The following is an 18,609-nucleotide window of genomic DNA, read 5'->3' on the forward strand; positions in this document are numbered from 1 at the left end:
AACACGAGTTCTAATTTAATCTAAGGTTGATCAAGACCAATTGAACACTCCTAATTGTCAAAATATATACCCATGACTTGTTAATGACTTTCAAAGATTCACACAAAAAAAAATCGAACACCCCCTAGTATTATGGGGGTTAATTCTAACCTAATTTAGTTTAGAGTTGATTTAAAATGACTAACACTCCCTAGTAATATGAGTGAAGTATATATATATATATATTAGATGCGAGAGATATAAATTCAAATCTTGTTTTTTATTAAAATTTAAAAAAAAAACTCTATATATATCTCAATTAAGGAAATAAAATATATAATATTTTATAAAAATATTCTTTGCTTTATTAATATTAATACTGCAATAGGGTAAATTAATCTAGTCAGAATTATTTTCAATTTTCAATTTTGGTTTCAAAAATAAAAAAGTAAATATGTTGTTTGAGAATTTTATATTTTTAGTTCGAAAAATAAAAACTAAACATAGTGTTTGATACAAAATTGTTTATTTCTCTAAATGATTAATTATATACAATAATTCAATTAATTAGGGATTTTCAATTTTGGAAGCATAATTCTAAGCTTACGGCAATTCAAATTTAATTTGAAGGTATAATTTGGGTTTACTAAAAAATGGAGCTTAAAGTTATCCAAATAAAGAGTATAAAGAAGGGCTCATGCCCAAACCCACACCCATAATTGACTTGCCCAATTTATCAAGAAAATCAAATCGGTGATCTATGCGACATTATATTGGTCTGTATTAAATCTTTAGCCTATGTAATATAATATTTATTACGTATTTATTACATCACTCATTTTTCTCTAGCTTAGTAAATATCAAAAAATTTACTTGAAGATCAGGCCATGCTCTTTTTTTTGCAAGAAAAACTAATTTATAGACAAATTCAAACTAAATAATTGTTAGAACTACCTCAAAATTAAAATAAAAACACACACACGCACGTGAATATAGCATAGATTGAATGGTGTGTCAACCTCAAAACTCTCGCCAAAATCAACTTAGAAAGATTTTGAAATCTTATACCAAAATCAATCAATGTTTGAAATCTTAAACAACTTGAAAGAACGATTTGACGGTTTGATTATTTGTGCCCCTTTCAGTTTTTTTTTTTTTTTTTACATTTTTTGTGTTGTTTCACTAATAATATAAATTAGAAATAAAAATAATTTATATTAATTAAATCCAAAATAGCCTTCCCTCAGAGCGCATGAGCATGGCATTCACTCGACTCAAATGAAGAAAAAAAAAATTATTATATTAAAATAATTTTTATGACTATTTAAAAAATTAAAAATAGTTTTTTTATAATTTATTATATTAAAATAATTTTTTAAAAATAATTTTTATAATTGAAATCTAGTCCATTATTATAGCGTTATCGCATAGAATATAATGATACATGAGATAAAGAATAAGAAGAAGAAACTGACATGATTTTAAGAATTTCAAATCGTTGGAGTAGATTACAGAAAGATTATATATATATTTTTTTTTGACCTTTTATTAGAAAAATATTTATAAAAAATTATTTTAATACAATAATTTTTTTTTTTCTTTGAGCCAAGTGAATGTTAAGGGAAAGCTATATTGGGTTTAAATGGCCATAAAATAAAAGTATTGAGTTAATAAGGGTATAAATTAAAAATTGAGTCTAATTGATCGCAATTAAAAAAATAGTGAGATAATTTGAACTTTAATTCATAATTTTATAGGAAAATGTTGATAAATTTTGTAAGGGGAGGCATAAGATGCATTTAATGTATTTTATTTGTAATTTTAAATATTTTATTAATTAATAATAGATATATATTATAATCATTCAAAATGATAAAAAAAAAAATTGTATTTTAAGAGGGATTATTATTAATTTATTATCGTCACCGCCATAAGAGTGGGACGGGGACGGTCCGTTGCTTCGTTTATCTCAGAATCGCATCGCAGGCACAGCGCCGGTTCTTTCCAGTTACACCATTCCTTTCTTCTTCCACTCTCCGAAGAGAGCGAGAGAGGGAAGAGCGAAGGGAGAGTGAAGAGGCGGAAAATAATAGCGTCAGGGTTGAGAAATCGTAGATGACGGGTGCCGACATCCAGAAAGAATCGAAACCCTAAAGCAGAGCCAAGTGAGGTTGGTCAATTTCTTCTTCCAATTCTTATTCGCATTGGCCCTTGCGTCTTTGAATGCTTTTTTGGAATTTCTTGATTCGAAGCTTGATTATGCAAGGGGTTGATCTGTTCGGAGGCGAGGTTGTGTTTTTACTATTAAATGAAGAGGTTGTGATTGGTTTCACTGTTATAACAATCTAGTTAGGATGGTTCGCCTTGTCTGTCAAGTGAACTGTGAGAAACTATTGGTTTAGGGATTTTTATTTATTTTTTATTCTGAAGTTCGAGGTTACACAATTTTCGGGACTTGGGGACCAGGAGTATATCTGATTTTAATTCTTAGCGGTAGCAGATGCCGTGCCTATATTTCCTCTACAGGTTCGATGAATGTTCAGACGGTATAGTGCCCAAATGAAGAGAACTAAATGTTTCAAGTCCCCCCCCCCCCCCCCCCCCCCCCCCAAAAAAAAAATAATAATAATAATAATAAATAAGAAACGAAAAGAAAAGAAATTTGGTTTGAGAATTTCGTGAAATGCTGGCTTGCATTGTCAGATAGATAATAGGCTAGCTCTGGAATGATATGGGCCAGGCTAACAACTGCTGCATATCTGCCTATAGTTGCTAAAAGTTTGTCAGGTATCTTGGAACTGAAAGCATATGCTTCCTTCTTGTTCCATATCAACAATTGTCTTCGTGTATGCTCTAATGCATCACATTTGAAACATGTTGCATATGCTCCACTTTTATTCCATGCCTTGAGTGATATCAGCTAAGACATACCTGTTTACATGCATATCTATCAACAAGAACAACATATGAAGCCTTAATCCCACTATGCAGGGTTGGTTATATGAATTCTAGCTCGCCAATCCTTTCTATCTATGGCCTTGTCTTGTGTAAACCCTTATAACTCATATTATACCTAAGAGTCTTCCACCTAGTTCTTCACTTTTTCTTAATCTCTCTCTACCTCTTTTGTTAAAAACTTGTCCCATTCTATTCATTTTCCTGAATCTCCCACCAAGATACACTAGAGAGGTGGCAAAATTCTCTAGCAGGTGTGGGGTAGGTCCCCTGCCATGGTGCCTTTGGGATGTATGATCACGGCACCACCACCTGCTTGCCTTGTTACGATTTGCATTGAGATTTGTGATTTGTAGTTTCCTTATTTTGATATTTTAAAAGCTGTGCTTGAGGTTATTGTTTTACAGAAGTGTTGATTACATTTACTGTAAATAAATTTTTTATGCAATTCTCCCCGTACACTCTTGCTGCATTTCTTGTTTGGTTCAATTCATTCTACCAATTCTCTGAGTTTATAGGATGGGAATAGTTGAACTCAAAATTTTCAAGATGGAGTACAATTGTGCTAGAAAAGAAGTGGCTATGTGACAAAGTTTGAATGTAGGATCTGTCACAACCCTAGGATTTGATTAAGGTTAGAAAGGGAAGTGAGAAGAGTTCACGGGAGAGAGAGAGAGCAGAATTTTGAGGGAGAGATTGAATAGAATTAGGGAGAGAAGGGATGGGACAGCGAAGAGCGGGAGAGAGAGAGAGAGATTGTAGAGAGAGAAATTAAAATTTCAATTATCATTCAACATGAGAATCCCATCCATTTACAGCAGCCTTATATAGGCATATTTGTCTCCTAACAGCATTGCACATGCAGCCACGTGCTCCTAACTAATTGCTAAAATATCCAAAACAAACTATTTTACCATATTACAATAATACCCCTTTATTGCTCATAGGGTCATGACAATTCCCCCCTCAAGAGAGTTCTTGTCCCTAAGAACTTGTCGCAAGTAGCCATTGCTCTTCATCCAATTCCAACCTTCCCTATGCGGATCATCCTCTTTTCTTTCTTTCTACTTCTAGGTCTCTTCTTCATCATTCTTAAGTTCTCTTCAACTATACTCTGAGGATCCAATATGATGGCAAATTCCATCAATATGTCCACATCTAGTGCATTCAATGAATTTAGGGTGAAACATGCCACCCTAAAACCTTCAAATGATGATCATCCCGAAATTCACCCATCCAACAAGTTACCACATAGGCTCCCATCCTCTCATCATCTTCAAAATTGGCAGCAACACAGCGGCATCGTTTAGGATCAGGAAGTCTTCCTTCTGTTGGTGCTGTCTTCCTCTTATCGTTGGATAAAGAACCCTCCACATTATCTAATCCTTCAGTCCATGCATTAGATGCCAAGGGTAACAAGTTGGCCTTGGTTTCGTTGGTCACTTGATCAAATATTTCCCAGCTTTCCTCTTGCAACCTTTTGGTAATTGCCCTTTGATGTATTATTTCTTCTTTTATCTTGTCAATCTTAGTCGGATAATTTTTTTCTCTATCCTCCAGCTAGCTGCATCATTCAGCTCTAGTTTTGGCCTTCCATGAGTATCATTTGGAATATCCTCATCAAGAACTTCTTTTCCAAAGGAACCAGTGTGTTCCTTTAATTCGCCTTTCGCCCACACACCCTGTACCAAACCCCCGCAAAGTTTGTTATTACTGTCAACACTGTCATTATTGTCACCTTTCTTGTCCATTCCACCTAGGCCAATATACTTCTTCCTCTCCGTATTGGAGGTAGGTAGTGAATCTGCTTCTCGCCTCCTCAATTTCTCTTTCGGCTGCTCCATTTTAAGGAATTCATCTTTATTAAAACTCTCGCGATATTCATTGAAGTATTCAACGGGGAAGTCGTAATGATACTTCTTGACCAATATCATTGCAAACTCCTACAGCTTCTCGCGAAACATACGGCCAAATTCCTCGCACTCTTCAGGAATCCCATTACTTGTTCCTTTGTCCCTTCGGCTAGACTCATTCTCAAACTTCTTTCCCCATGTTTGATTCTTCTGGCTACACTGCTCCTTATCCCAGTTGCTGCCCACTAAAAATGTAGTCTTCTTTGACTGTCATTAAGGCTCCATTTCAACTGAAAATGAAGCACTCTTCTGCTACAATTGAGGCTCCAATGGTCTCCTACTTGCACCACTCTCCTTAGCCGATTTTTCACAATCAGCATACTTTGAAGACCAAGGAGCTATATACATACTGCTCTTCTTCACCTCTCCAATTTAAACAAAGTTATCCAATTCAAAGTTGAAATTACCCTTTGTTTACCTTACTAGCAGCCTAAAATTTGATTGGAATTACCGCTTGCGGAATTTCTCTTCACTGATTCGCTACTCAATCCCTTCACCGGAGCCACGGACAAGTCGCCTTAAGCCTTCTCAATCTGGGCCAGAACTGTTCATCCACCTCCTACCACCCAATCAGTCTTGCAATCTTGAACTTTAGCCTCTTATATTTGGCTGAGACCCCACAAAATTTAGCGGCAGTAAGAGGGATCGGAAGTTGGGCAGTAACTGAGATCTATTGCTAAGAAGCAACAACCAAGATCGCCTGGGTTTGCTTGCTTCTATCACACACAGCGACTTGGATCCAGCCACTAAGACAACTGTAATTTACACAAGTCACTAGAATTGAAGGCTAAGGATGCTCACAGAATTGGCCGGGGCTCTTCGTTTTTCCTGTTCAAACAACCACGTCTACAACAATATCCAAAAATTAGATAGGCAGCTCAACCTATCTGCCGTTAATCCAAATTTGCAACGGCCACGACTCCTATTTCCACTTCTAGCCCAATCTCTCTCACCTTCCAATTTCGAGTCCGATAGTGCCTTTCTTGAGCGATTGTGTTGCATCCACATAATTCTCCGAAGTGCAGAATCGTTGGTTGTCGTAATTTGTGAAGTGGCTTCCCAATCGCCGAATTTGCTTTTCCAACCCAATCACCGTCCACTGGACCAATGGAGTCACCTCAAGCCCCACTGCCTCAATCATATACTTCCTTTAAACTCTCCTGCCTGAGTCGCCTAAGTCCACGACAATTGCAACTTATGTTGTCGGACTGCTTCACCTTCCCAGAAAAGTGACTGATGAGAATTGATTCTCGTTACTTCAATCGTTGGTTATGGGCCCGGTTCTCTCTGGGTTGATTCTTCTAGAATGATCGGAATCCCCTTCCGATCAAGGTGGGCAGCTCGCTTCACCCGTACAATCAGAATTGCTTCTCAACCCAAAATTGTAGCACCATCGTGCCTTCCGAACAAATGGCCACACCCACAAAACTCCAACCGAAATGATCGAAGAAGGTGCAGAGCGGAAGGCGATTGTGATGCAACTAGTGGAATTCTCCAAAATTGGGAATCAATTGTTGTAGTTTCTTTGAAATTCACCTGCAAACAACTCCGAGGATGGGAAGGCCTTGTTTGTCTGGGAATTTCGATCAACTGGAACTCCCCTAGGAGTCGCTTGAATTCACTTTCAATGACTAATTTGCTCTACTTTGAATCTGGCTTGCTTACTACAAATCTGATCGAACACAATTGATTTTCCGAACTCACAGCCGAGGAATGACTACTCTGGTCGGAATCACCTTCCGATCCAAATGAGCAGCACACCGCTGAGCCCTAATGGGGTTTGCCTTCAAATCGGAACTACAACAGAATCACAGCTAAGGATGGTGCTGCTCTGATACTAATTTGTTACAACCCTAGGATTTGATTAAGGTTAGAAAGGGAAGTGAAAAGAGTTCACGGGAGAGAGAGAGCAGAATTCTAAGGGAGAGATTGAATAGAATTAGGGAGAGAAGGGATGGGACAGTGAAGAACGAGAGAGAGAGAGCAGAATTCTGAGGGAGAGATTGAATAGAATTAGGGAGAGAAGGGATGGGACAGTGAAGAACGAGAGAGAGAGAAATTGTAGAGAGATAAATTAGAATTTCAATTATCATTCAACATGAGAATTCCATCCATTTATAGCAGCTTTATATAGGCATATTTATCTCTTAACAGCATTGCACATGCAGCCATGTGCTCCTAACTAATTGCTAAAATATCCAAAACAAACTATTCTGCCCTATTACAATAATACCCTTTTATTGCTCATAGGATCATGACAGGATCATTTATTTATTTTCTTATTTTCTCTTTTTCTCTATGGAAACGGTTCAGCATGAATTTTCTATCCATTAGCTTTGACCAAGAAATAGGGATATTCTGCAGTGGGCCTTCCCTTGACTTGCTATAGTATCTATCTGATGCTCTTGTTATTGTGCTGATTGTCTTGGTGAAATGACTATCTTGGACAGGGAAAGTGGTCTTTCTTTGTTATGTCAGAAGCTTCAAGAGATTTGGGTGCTTCAGTTGAACCTGATTACGTGGGACCAGACTACTTTGCTTTCTATACACGTGAATTAGCAGAGCTTTTATCACAAGGAGAGGATGCTTTTCCTTTCTCTTCGCAGACTGCTGAGTTAGATGGAAGAAAGTGTGGTGGTGGTGGGGAAAAGGATATCGCTACACATAGTTGCAATGGCAGAGAGAATACTCCCTTGGCTTCATTATTTGCTAATGCTATTGGAGCAAGATTTTCAGATTTCAAGAGGGAGAGAGTGAAGGCAGTCTTACAACAAAGTGTTATTGCTCTTACACAAGAAGTTGATGAGGTTTACTCTCTCTCTCTCTCTCTCTCTCTCTCTCTCTCATATTACCCTCAGCACTTGCTAATTGTCAATATTCTTCACCTTACCTCTGTTATATGTCCAACTGGTTCCGTCTATTTCCAAGTTGACCATCCTGTTCATACACATGATGTGGGCCTGTCCTGAGAAATCACTGCTTGAACTTTAAACACAGATGCTAGATACTGTTTTCACCATTCGCCGAATACAATCACATCTTAGATGCAAAAAGAGCCAATCAAATTATTCACCTGCAGAATGTGAGGCTGATGCAGTACATCCTCACAAAAAGATTAAGGTGTCCACTTTACCCTCTTCAGTTGGCACCCCTATACATGATAGTCACAAGGTTTGGTTTCTCATCCTTTATTATATCCTAATCAGTTTTCAATTTCTCTGGTCCTTGTCTTTTGTTGGTTGTTTGCAATCAATGCTGGGTTGCAAGGATGGGTAACTGATATAATGATGAGGCTTTGCAGTGTGTTCTTAAGTTGATCCTGCGAATTCATGTTATAGTCAAGAGCTACTTTACATGTGTTTGGACCACTTGAATGATGATGAGTTTCCTTGTTACCAATAAGCACAAGAATTAGTAATGAAGGTAATTGAAATTTAATGGTCACACGTTTAAATGTATCTTGTTACTATTTTGATGTTACGTAGAAATGGAAAAATCTTTGTACATAGGGAGGGGACATGTTTCTATTGCTTAGACGGAGCCTTGAATTTCTTGATGAAAACATGTTACAGGTTGGAAGGATGAGTGGAGATCTGATGGTAAAACATAATATATTCTACTCTGTATGCAGAATCTTTTGGTGGTTACTTTCTATTGTAAAGGAACCAATAGTAAATACCAAAATTTCTAAACTCTTGAATTAAGTTTTTTAAACTATACAATAGGACTTGCTCACACTACTATTCAGCATGTAGAATGTAGAAATGGTTACTTACTATTGGTACTGTGGTACGGTATAAGGTAACTGTATCTGATGTACAAAGTTTAGAATATAGAAGAGGTTACCATTTGGTATAACATAATAGAACAATTTATAGACGTGAAGAAATAGACTAACATGTCCATGTACAAGAGCTTAAACATAGATGTGGTAGCATCTCTACGTCTTAGATTTTTTTTCCTTTTTTTCTGTGAATTATTGTGCTCCCATGTGACCACATCCATATTGTTTAGTCCTGTGTTTGTTTTATTTCTGTGCTTCTTGGCTCCTTAGCATTAATTCTTGAGGAGGTTTCTCCAAGTGTAGAACATGTTGGATTCTTCCATCATTTTCACAATGAGTTGGAATGAGTTACATTGTGCAGGACATTCCTTGATTCTGACAAGGTAATATGATAATCACTTAAGCATGCGGTAACCCTGTTTATGGTTTATGGTTATGCATATAGTTACTAAAATTCTGATCTGGATCCGGGCTCTGATCCATTTTTGTGGAATTCATTTGTTTAGACTATTTTTTGATAGGATCGGGGTGTAGGATTGTGGATTTACAATCCAAATCCCAATCCTACATAATCCTACTTAAGCTACATATTTGGATAAAATGTGATTTATTTTCCGTCTTTGGTTGTCATCCTTGTGGCCTAAGAGAGAATATACTGAAATTACAAAAATATAGAAGAACTTGGGGGTTTATTAGGCCATTCTGACAGACTTCACAAGGCTTAGGAAACCAGGTACAAGTATTCTATGGCTGAATACATAGCATAATAAATGGGGTTCAATTATCATCTTTGTTGCAGTAACAGATAGCATTTTTTCTTTTTCTTCTGCTTTGCTGGCAATCTTTGGAGCAGCTGCTGCAGCATCAGTGCCATTTCTTCTTCTTCTTATTTGCAGTAGCATATTATTTCTTCTTCCTTGCTACGGCAGTAACATTTCTTCTTCTTTTACTTATTTGTTTCAACAGCTGCTAGCATTTCTTCTTTGTTGCCGACCAACTTCTGGGTCTCTTATTAATGTTGTTGACAGTGTTATGAAATTTTTTATGCATTATTACTACAACAAAATATCAAGCCATTATCTGACTGAGTGGTCTTTATGCATTATTAATATTATAATTTCGTCTTTTTTTTTTTTTTTTTTTTTGGGGGGGGGGGGGCAGGGGGTTTGTTCATGGATCAAATATTTGACATTTTTGTTTCTTCTTCTTCTTCTTGCACCATTTAGGCTTATTCTTTATGTATTTCAAAGTATGTATATTATATTATTTAAAATTGCTAGACTTAAATGTCTCTTTTGTTAGGATCTTATGAGTCGCAATGTAGTGTCCTATTTTTGACAACCATAGTTGTAGTCATGTTAGAACCATGCCTTGAAGATTATCGTACCAATCTTGAATTATTTTTTTTCCACTTTTTTGGAAAATTTTGGAAGGGGTCCAATTTGTCTTCTAAATGAGCGTCATAACCTGAGCTTCATGAACAGCCATGGCATTTGTTGGGTGCCTATCTCTTTTTTTTTCTTTTTTAATATCGTTTATTATGGAGGCATGGATGTGTTACATTCACCATGTGATATTCTCTTGGCCTAAAGTCTATGTTTTCTTTTCTTATTTTTTTCATGCAGGATTATAGGAATGAAGGCAAATTTGTAGATTTGACAGGAAAAGAAACATCCCATAGTGTCAAGAAGAGTTATGCTCCTTGCCACTCTATAGATACCTCAAAGTGGAGAACTGGCCCAAAGGGGACTCAGGTGAATGCTGATCTTTATTCTCTTCCTTATTTTTTGGTTGTTGGTGTCCTTGTTTATTGATTTTTTTATTATGCTCTTTTCAGTCCACAAACGATGCTTGTGGAGTTAAAAAGATACAAGGAGACAAGTCTGCCCCAGTTCAGGAACAAAACAAGAAGGCGTGTCTGGTTTCAAACACAGTGGATGGAAATGAATGTAAAGTAAGAAAAATGAACTCATGTTGATTTTTAATCTTTACCTTTTTTTTTTTTTTTTTGGTTGCTGGCATCACTGTTTATTGATTTTTCTATTATGCTCTTTTCAGTCCCCATGCAATGCTTGTGGAGAGAAAAAGAAAGCAGGAGAGGAGTCACCCTCAATTAAGGGCCAAAATGAGGAGGCATGTGTTGTTTCAAACAGAGTGGATGACAATCAATGCAAAGTAAGAAAAATGAACTAATGTTCATCTTTAATCTGTTCCTCACTTTTTTGGTTGCTGGTGTCTCTGTTTATTTGATTTTTTTTACTAATGCTATTTTCAGTCCCCATCCAATGCTTGTGGAGAGAAAAAGAAACCAGGAGAGGAGCCTCCCTCAATTAAGGACCAAAACAAGGAGGCATGTCTGGTTTCAAACAGAGTGGATGACAGTGAATCTAAAGTAAGAAATGAACTCATATTAGTTCAATTTTTCATTTTGGTTTCTAGAATCTTGTGATTTGTAGCAAGGACAGAGTTGGAGATGAAGTGCAATCCATCATCTTCTGTGTACATGAATGCAATATGAAGTCACCTCAACCTGTTTAATAGTTGCACACACTCTTTTGGATCCTGCTGTGATAGAGCACTAAACTTATTGTGCATGTACTTTTGTGCTTTATGAAAAGAATTCATGGTTATGAACTACTTGCTAAGGTTGGGTTTTCTTTCTTAAAAATTTTGCCCAGCTTAGTGATGATTTGCAGCTCGTGCTGAAGAATGATGCTGTGAAAGTTGAGCCATTGATGAAGAAACATTCTGGTGAAGTGTCTGCAATGGTAATCTTCCAATAATCCTTGTTTATCTAGCTTCAAATTATGATAATACTATGAAGTCATAATAGTCATCCATCTAGATATCTCATACTGTGAATTTGCAGTTAAATTAGTATAATTATTGCTAAATTGTAACTAGAATAAATTTTGACAGCTTGAGCACATGGAGCAACAGCTTGAAGAACTTCTCGATACAGTCCTTTCCAATTGCAGGTTCTTGTTTTCACTCTAATAGACCCTAGGAAACAAGTTTTAGGTGCTCATGACATTCTTAGTTTAATATCTCAACTGCAAAGTCATTTGATTTAATGCATCTTAATAAGAACATGAATGCAAATATTTTACTGAACTTGTTGATTTTCAAAATTTGAACTTCTGCACGACCAAGAATATGCTGGTTCTGAGATTTCACATTTATGTTTGTCCACATGAGGATTTCTGTTCTTCGTTTCTCTTTTAAAGACCTTGGAGTGGTCTTATTAATTGCTTAAGATGCAGTCAAATTTAATTAGTGAGCGTCAAGTGGGCTCTCTGAGTCTGAATGGATCGAGTTTGTTTGCTACATATATCCGCATTAACACGGAACATGCACCCTTTTTTTCTTTTATTCATTATTTTCAATTTTTAGAAGCAAATTGAGTTGGGGGAGGAGAACTAGGTTGCCCTGTTCTACCTATTTGTAGTTTGTAGCTTCTAGATCCATTACTCAAAAAATTGATCAGTCACGGTCAAAGCCACCTTTTGGTCATTGCACTTTGACTGTCCAATAAAGCTTCCTGTCTGTCTGTTGGCACCTAAATGCTTTTTGGTGGACATGAAACTAGGTCCTGAACTCCTGATGGAGTTTTAAAGCAGCCAAACACTCGCATGAACATTGATGTTAATATTTTCTTGTTCAAGGCTGTTATGGTAGTTTCATATTTGGTGCTCAGTCTTGGTTGTCACTCCCATCTTAGTTTATGTGCCTTGACACATCTTTATAGCCTAGGAGATGGATCTGTGCAGTAACCCATATGGCTGCTTATGCTCACCAATAATGGAGAACCAAACATGTATTGATTTAGATCCACTGAACAAAGATCAATGATCAGAGTTCCATCTCTACTGAACAATGCATGGGGTGATCTTTATAGATCCACTGTTACACGTGCACAAAGACATCAATGACATAAATATGCCACCTCCTGGTTAAGTTGATAATGAGAATATTACTTCAAACACAAACATGCAAACATTTCAAAGGAAAAGAGGTCTTGTGGCCCATTAACACTTTATGGTCTTAGCCTCACAGATGCAGTACATATTGCCTTCCCTTGTATATGAGAGTAGGGCATCTGGTGTCAAAACCACAAACTTTAGGTGGGCAACAGTTTTGCAGCACTAATATCCTCCTGTTTTGTTCATTTTGAGGTATAGTTTATCAGTGTACTATATTTCTACTGTAATATGATTCATTATTATTATTATTATTATTATTATGACAGCTGAAGGTAGTTGGAATTGTGTAAATGTATTTGTTGAGTTTTTGGTGGTTATTTGGCGATGATGTAGTTGGTTGGGTGGTATGCTTCTGTAATACGGTGCCTTTTTGTTGAATCTTGGCAGAAAGTTGACTTATTTTCTACAGGTCGATGACTCTTGCTGAGAAGCAGCAGCTTCAGAGACTGATCCAGAAGCTTCCATCAAGAAATCTCGACCGTGTTGTGGAAATCATCCAACACAGTAAGCCATCAAGAAGGTATCCCTCTGATGAGATTCATGTTGATCTGGAAAGAGAGGTTAGTATAAAGCGCGTTGTCCACACATGGTTATTGAGCACAAGTTTCCTGTCGTCAACTAAATTAATATTGTTGGCTTCTGATGGATCTATTGTAGGATAATCTAACACTTTGGCGATTGTATTACTATGTTAAAGCCGTTGAAAACGCTAGAAAAAGCTCTCAGGGTTGCTGAAGTTTAGGGGATCCACGCAGCCATTGAAGGGGCACCTGAACCAAATCTTGAGCAGGTGTACTCCCTGCATTACCTCCAAATGGCTAACAAAGCCCAAAGAACATCAAACATCACTGGTGACGGGCCCTATTTGCCCAACATGAAGACTTTGGAAAGTGCTTTGAATGCGAACTCAATCAGAATGAAGGTGTCATTCTAGCGCCGAGCTAGAAGAGCAATATGAAGGTTCGATGTCTCCCAGTTCTCTTTTGTTGGATTACGGGGGTCCTACAAGGTTATAAGCGGCATAGGTATTAGTCTTCCAAAACTTAGTTTTTGTTGTTATGCACATTGTAAATTGAAGAGGTTAGGTTCTCTGCAATTGCCATGGAAGTTTCTGATATTCTTGAAATTGTTCATTTAGCCGCCATTTTCTATCCCAACTCAAAATAGTGGAATAGACATATTTTCATACTTAAAAGTTGGAATATGCGGCTCTTCGGGTAGTGGGAATTTATCGAAAATAACTAATGAGTTCCATATTATATGCCAAAATAGGCGATGCGTATAGGCTGTTCGAACAATGGTTTTACAATACATGCAGGCACTAGGTACTGGTGCTAAAGGGGTGTCGTGTAGAATTGCTTTCATCAATTCGGGCAATGGGCATTAAAACGTATGCATCGAGGTGCTGTATGTACTTTCATTTTCAGTTCATACACCATAGGAAACAAGGGAAGAATTACGCATTAAGTCATCAAAACAATAAAATAAAAAATGGGCTATTTTAGAACCCATTGTGTCCTTGAATGGCCGGCCACCAAATGACCAGAAGTTCAATGCTTTCAATATGTGCGGTACATTGGATCTCAAGTTGGAAAGAAGTGTTGATCGCATTGGCATTGTACTAATTTAAAGGAAGGGATTAAAGGGAAAGAAACAAACAAAGGTGCTTCTAACAAGCCGTCCCCGTCACTAGGAAAAATCATTAGAAAGAAACAAAGAATGAAAGGGACAGCAAAGACTGCAAGATGGAAACAGCGAGGTTTCTCTTATCATAATGAATCTACCAGCCTTGAAGGAAGGAAGAATGCAATTCACCAACAAAGGAGGCATCATCTGAAATCAAAATGGGCGCCTGGGTCGATCCTCAGCCATGTTTACCCTGATTGCCCTTCCATCCAAATTCTGCACCATCATCATTTAGGCTTTAATTCAGGAAGCAACAAGGACACAGCAAATAAGTACGATTCCCCAACAATTACAACAAACAACATAATTTCACTGTTTGCTGATTTTACTTGTGTTTGTTGCTGTTAGTTAGCTTTTGAATTAGCATCCTAATTGACTTCTGAACTTTCTAAATACTCAAAAGGTGCTTGAAGAAACCAAGATCTACCGAATCCAAGGCAGTTGGTTTTTTTTTTTTTTTTTTTTTTTGGGGGGGGGGGGGGGGGGGGGGGGGTTCTTGGTTTGTGTGGATAAGTAATCAAATCCACCAAAAACCCCAGACGGGGTGAACCCCATATAGGAGCCACCCTGTGTTGTAGTATCGAAAAACACCTTAGAGGTCCAGTGGGGATCATGAGGATTGATGGGAGTCCAAACATCATCTTCTTAAGCCTAAAGGACAGGAGAGAATTCAGGAACATAAACAAAAGGGGGGGCGGGGGAAAGCACAAGAGTAACCTGTCCATCAAGAGCAGCAATAGCATCATTCAGCTCTGCCTCGCTAGACATTGTTACAAAGCCAAATCCACGAGAACGCCCTGTCTCCCGATCATAAATCACCCTTGCATCCACCACCTTACCATGTTCACTGAAGACCTGCTCTAGCCGAGCATTATCCACTTGCCATGGCAGGTTACCAACGTAAATTTTGAAAGAAGGCTCAAAAGTTCTAGGGGCTCTTTCTAGGCGTGACCCTCTTGGGGAAGCCTTATTTACAGTCAAAAGTCTCCCGTTTAGTTCCTGTAAAGAATGTATCAGAAGTATTAATCTCAACAAGAATGAACCATCAAGGAATTAGAAGCAAAAAACATTGCAAGAATCGATGAGTACTCTTAAGTACCTCAACATTGCAAACCACGATGAGCATAAACTCGCGTGCAAGCAGAGCCTTTCAACAAAATATACAAACCCCATTCTCATTTATATCATCAGAACATCCAGAAAGAATCAAGAGATTTCATAAAGTGCACTGATGATGCCCCTCTCCATAACATCCACAGTAGTACTTTCTTGAAGGGTGAAGGGGCCTCGACTCAGAGCACCAAAATAGCAGGTTGTTAATAGGTGGTAGGCCCTGAACCACACCCCACACCAGGGCATACCCAGGTGCAAGAAAAGGTCTCACGAAAGCGAAGCAAATTCAATATGCTCACTATTGAGCTTCATTAATGATGCTTCCTATTTGCACTTCAAGGCCCTCCCACAAGATGTAGGCTAAGTTTCATCTTGCAGTTTTACAAGAATATTTATTTCGATAATCTGTTCATACTTTTACACCAACACACATGTAATCATAGTTTATACCCATGGACCAAGCAACTAGCCTAGTGGCTCTTTCTGGGACATGCTCCCTAAACGTTGCACTCAGCAACTAAATGGAATATGTATAATATGCTGCTATCAACATAGTGAAACTACTGCTTTATGTCTAAGAAGAGATTACTGAAGCATAGTTGGACACTTGGAAATATATGCTACGAAAGGGAACATTTGACGCTAGATCCTTCTTCTGGGTAAAAATTTGCAGGCCAAGAGGCCATATGGATACTGAGGCTCATTGAAAGACACACCCTTAATTTGCTCAACAAACATGGTCACACAGCATATGCCAACATCAACAAACTGGGCTGTCAAGAGGTCTAAATAAATGAATCACCAAAAGCAAAAGCAAAAGCAAAACAAAATGATGTCAGCAAACAATGTGCAAATTAGGGAAATATGGCAAATGTGAAAAGACTGGAAATGGAATGGCGATTGGAGGTTCGAGAAGCTAATAAAGCATGCTGAAAGAAACAAACTTATCATGAACCCAGTTAATTCTATGCCTGTGCCTGTCTATCCCAGCTACAAACTTATCATGGCTAAAATTTAGTTATTAACATTTCTCATTTCTGTGAAGTTAGGAGAACGGCTAAATAGTGTTACCACCCTTGTATTTTGCACCACATATTCTGTTCTTACTATGGAGCATGTGGCGTCAATTGGGAATCAAGACTTTCCCTGAGAAGTTGGTGCTTATCATTGAAAGTGAATTATTACCATAGAATTAAAAAGAGAATACATTTCGTCCCAGATGCTATTGGAAACAAAATACCAGCTATAATTCTTGGAAGAAATAAAATTTGGATGTATTAACAACCTTGAAATAGCATATACCAATGGTGATAACAAAAACAGATAAAATACAAGTACAAAATTGTAGCAAGATTACTGCAATTTGAATGAAGTTCACAGAGAAAGAAACCCAAAAGGTGAACAAGAATAGGATAAACTTACATAGCGGTGGAAGGTATCAACGGCCTTCTCAGCTTCCTCAACGCTACTCATTGTCACAAATCCAAAACCTCGACTTTGATCCGTTTCCCTATTGTAAATTACCTACAATCAGACCACCTGATCAACATAAAATCACATTCTCAACAACACCATTTATATGAGTTCATCAATACCTCGGCAATCTCAACAACACCAGCTTGATCAAAAAGCTGAGCCAGTTTCTCACTGTCAATGTCATAAGGCAAGTTCCCAATAAAAAGCTTGGCCTCCTCAGGGGGCTCGGGAAAGGACTCTGCTTCTCCTCCTTCACTCTCACCTTCCCAAGAGGTAGCGGCAATGGCCTGTGTATTCTCCGCCATCTCTTCGCCCCAGTTAAACCCGTCAACTGGTTTCTTCTGCTCTTCCTCATCTTCTTTAAACCCATCAACTGGGTTCGGTCCATCTTCTTCTTCTTGAGCCCAATCCGAGGTCTGGGCAACAAGGGGGACCAGGCGAGATGAAGGTGCAATGTTTTGTTTGAGAGAAACCCACGAAGAAGATGGAGAACAGGAAAGGTGGAGTTTGATAGGTTTTGAAGGCAGAGGGTGTGAGGTTTTGTTAGTGAAGAGCGTTGGTACAGAGGTTATACAGCATTCGGCCATTGACAGAACCTTGATGAGAGCTCCTGTCGAAGAAGCCATTGAGAGAGAGAGAGAGAGAGAGAGAGAGGATAAGGGGCGCAGAAAACAGAGGTCAGAGAGAGAGAGACGAGGTCTTGGTATCACATTGTTTCTCTGTCGGTCATCCAAACAGAGTCCTAAAGATTTGCAGGCTCACACTACTGTCTACTGGGCTTGGACTTTGGGGGCCCAAATTTTGTGGGCCGCCAGAACTTGTCAGGGTTGAGCCCAGTCACTTCAGGCCCAGCCTCAGAGAGAGATTATTAGCCCCTTAGAGACTTATCTAGTATCGGTAGCTTATTTTGAATTCTAACAAAATTTGGAAGTGTTGTTTAGTTTTTTTTTTTTTAATTTATTTATTAATAATTATAAATTTAAATATTTAATTAGTACTAAACGATTCATCCCATAAATCAGCCTCAATCCAATTTTAATAAGAATATATGGTACAAACCTTTTTGCTTATTTTTATATTTATTATTATGTCTTTATAAACTTATAAAATCTGTGAACGGACTTAATTTATGTAAGTGAAATTAGATCAATTCAAAGCAAAATAGAGAATTTCTCTTCTCCTGTGCCCGAACTAGTACGCACATTATCTTACATGAAAGAATTAGTTTTAAATTTTCTTTTATCCTACTTTTAATCCTTCTATTTGAATTAGTGTTCTCTCCTCTATCATCCTCCTGCTGATTCATTCTATCATCATTTGCCCATAAATACAACATTTTCCTATACTTTTGAGATACAAAACATTTAAATGTATCTATCTATTCATTCTTACTAACTACTATTATGTATTAGGTTCTTCTATTCATTACTTGTTGCTCTCTTTTTTTTTTTTCAAAATTGTGAGTACACACGTGCTTTTGAAATAACTTGTTGCATCTTGGGAGTACAGCCACAATCACCTTTTGCACCATTCGAGCAGTGAAAATTATTCTTAAAATTCAGTGGCGTCTATCACGCAAGGCCTCAAGCTTTTTTGATCATTTAATGTCTTGTCTATTCTTACAACATTAATTAATCATATTTAAATTAAAAATAAGTATAAAAACGAGATATAAGTATAAAATTTATCAAAATAAGCATGTAATGTAATGTAAATAGGA

The 18,609-nt window shown here is 37.5% G+C and overlaps 2 protein-coding genes across 7 annotated transcripts in view; one reads left to right on the plus strand and one right to left on the minus strand.

The window, feature by feature from the left end:
- Nucleotides 1–13,873, plus strand: part of LOC127804873 (uncharacterized) — a 35,634-nt gene extending 21,761 nt beyond the window's left edge. Inside the window, exons 1-11 of one of the 5 annotated variants that reach the window (XR_008023763.1) lie at nt 1,920–2,149; nt 7,298–7,654; nt 7,845–8,018; nt 10,257–10,385; nt 10,469–10,585; nt 10,690–10,806; nt 10,907–11,023; nt 11,310–11,399; nt 11,551–11,609; nt 13,049–13,174; nt 13,272–13,873. Coding sequence is in view for 3 of the 5 variants with exons in the window: in XM_052341944.1 (XP_052197904.1) it covers nt 7,319–7,654; nt 7,845–8,018; nt 10,257–10,385; nt 10,469–10,585; nt 10,690–10,806; nt 10,907–11,023; nt 11,310–11,399; nt 11,551–11,609; nt 13,024–13,174; nt 13,272–13,349 (1,368 nt within the window). In the remaining 2 variants the exon portion in view is untranslated. Of the gene's footprint in view, nt 1–1,919; nt 2,150–7,297; nt 7,655–7,844; nt 8,019–10,256; nt 10,386–10,468; nt 10,586–10,689; nt 10,807–10,906; nt 11,024–11,309; nt 11,400–11,550; nt 11,610–12,687; nt 12,895–13,001; nt 13,175–13,271 lie in introns of those variants that run through there. The other 4 variants (XR_008023762.1, XM_052341943.1, XM_052341944.1 and 1 more) reach the window with 4 other exon arrangements.
- A 226-nt stretch (nt 13,874–14,099) lies between these two features.
- On the minus strand, nt 14,100–17,608 carry LOC127804875 (28 kDa ribonucleoprotein, chloroplastic-like). Of its 2 annotated transcripts, XR_008023764.1 has the most exons (5): nt 17,009–17,608; nt 16,836–16,937; nt 15,018–15,299; nt 14,892–14,951; nt 14,100–14,516 (listed from the first exon to the last, which is right to left on the minus strand). XR_008023764.1 is itself a non-coding variant. In XM_052341946.1 (4 exons), exons 1-4 carry the CDS (start codon nt 17,513–17,515, stop codon nt 14,454–14,456), a joined length of 954 nt encoding a protein of 317 aa, XP_052197906.1. In that variant the 5' UTR covers nt 17,516–17,608; the 3' UTR covers nt 14,100–14,453. The 2 variants fall into 2 exon arrangements, 1 of the variants encoding a protein (XP_052197906.1); XM_052341946.1 differs by lacking the exon at nt 14,892–14,951.
- Nucleotides 17,609–18,609: the final 1,001 nt, after the last annotated feature.

The sequence above is a fragment of the Diospyros lotus genome, chromosome 6 (genome assembly GCF_014633365.1).
Source record: "Diospyros lotus cultivar Yz01 chromosome 6, ASM1463336v1, whole genome shotgun sequence".
Taxonomy (NCBI): domain Eukaryota; kingdom Viridiplantae; phylum Streptophyta; class Magnoliopsida; order Ericales; family Ebenaceae; genus Diospyros; species Diospyros lotus.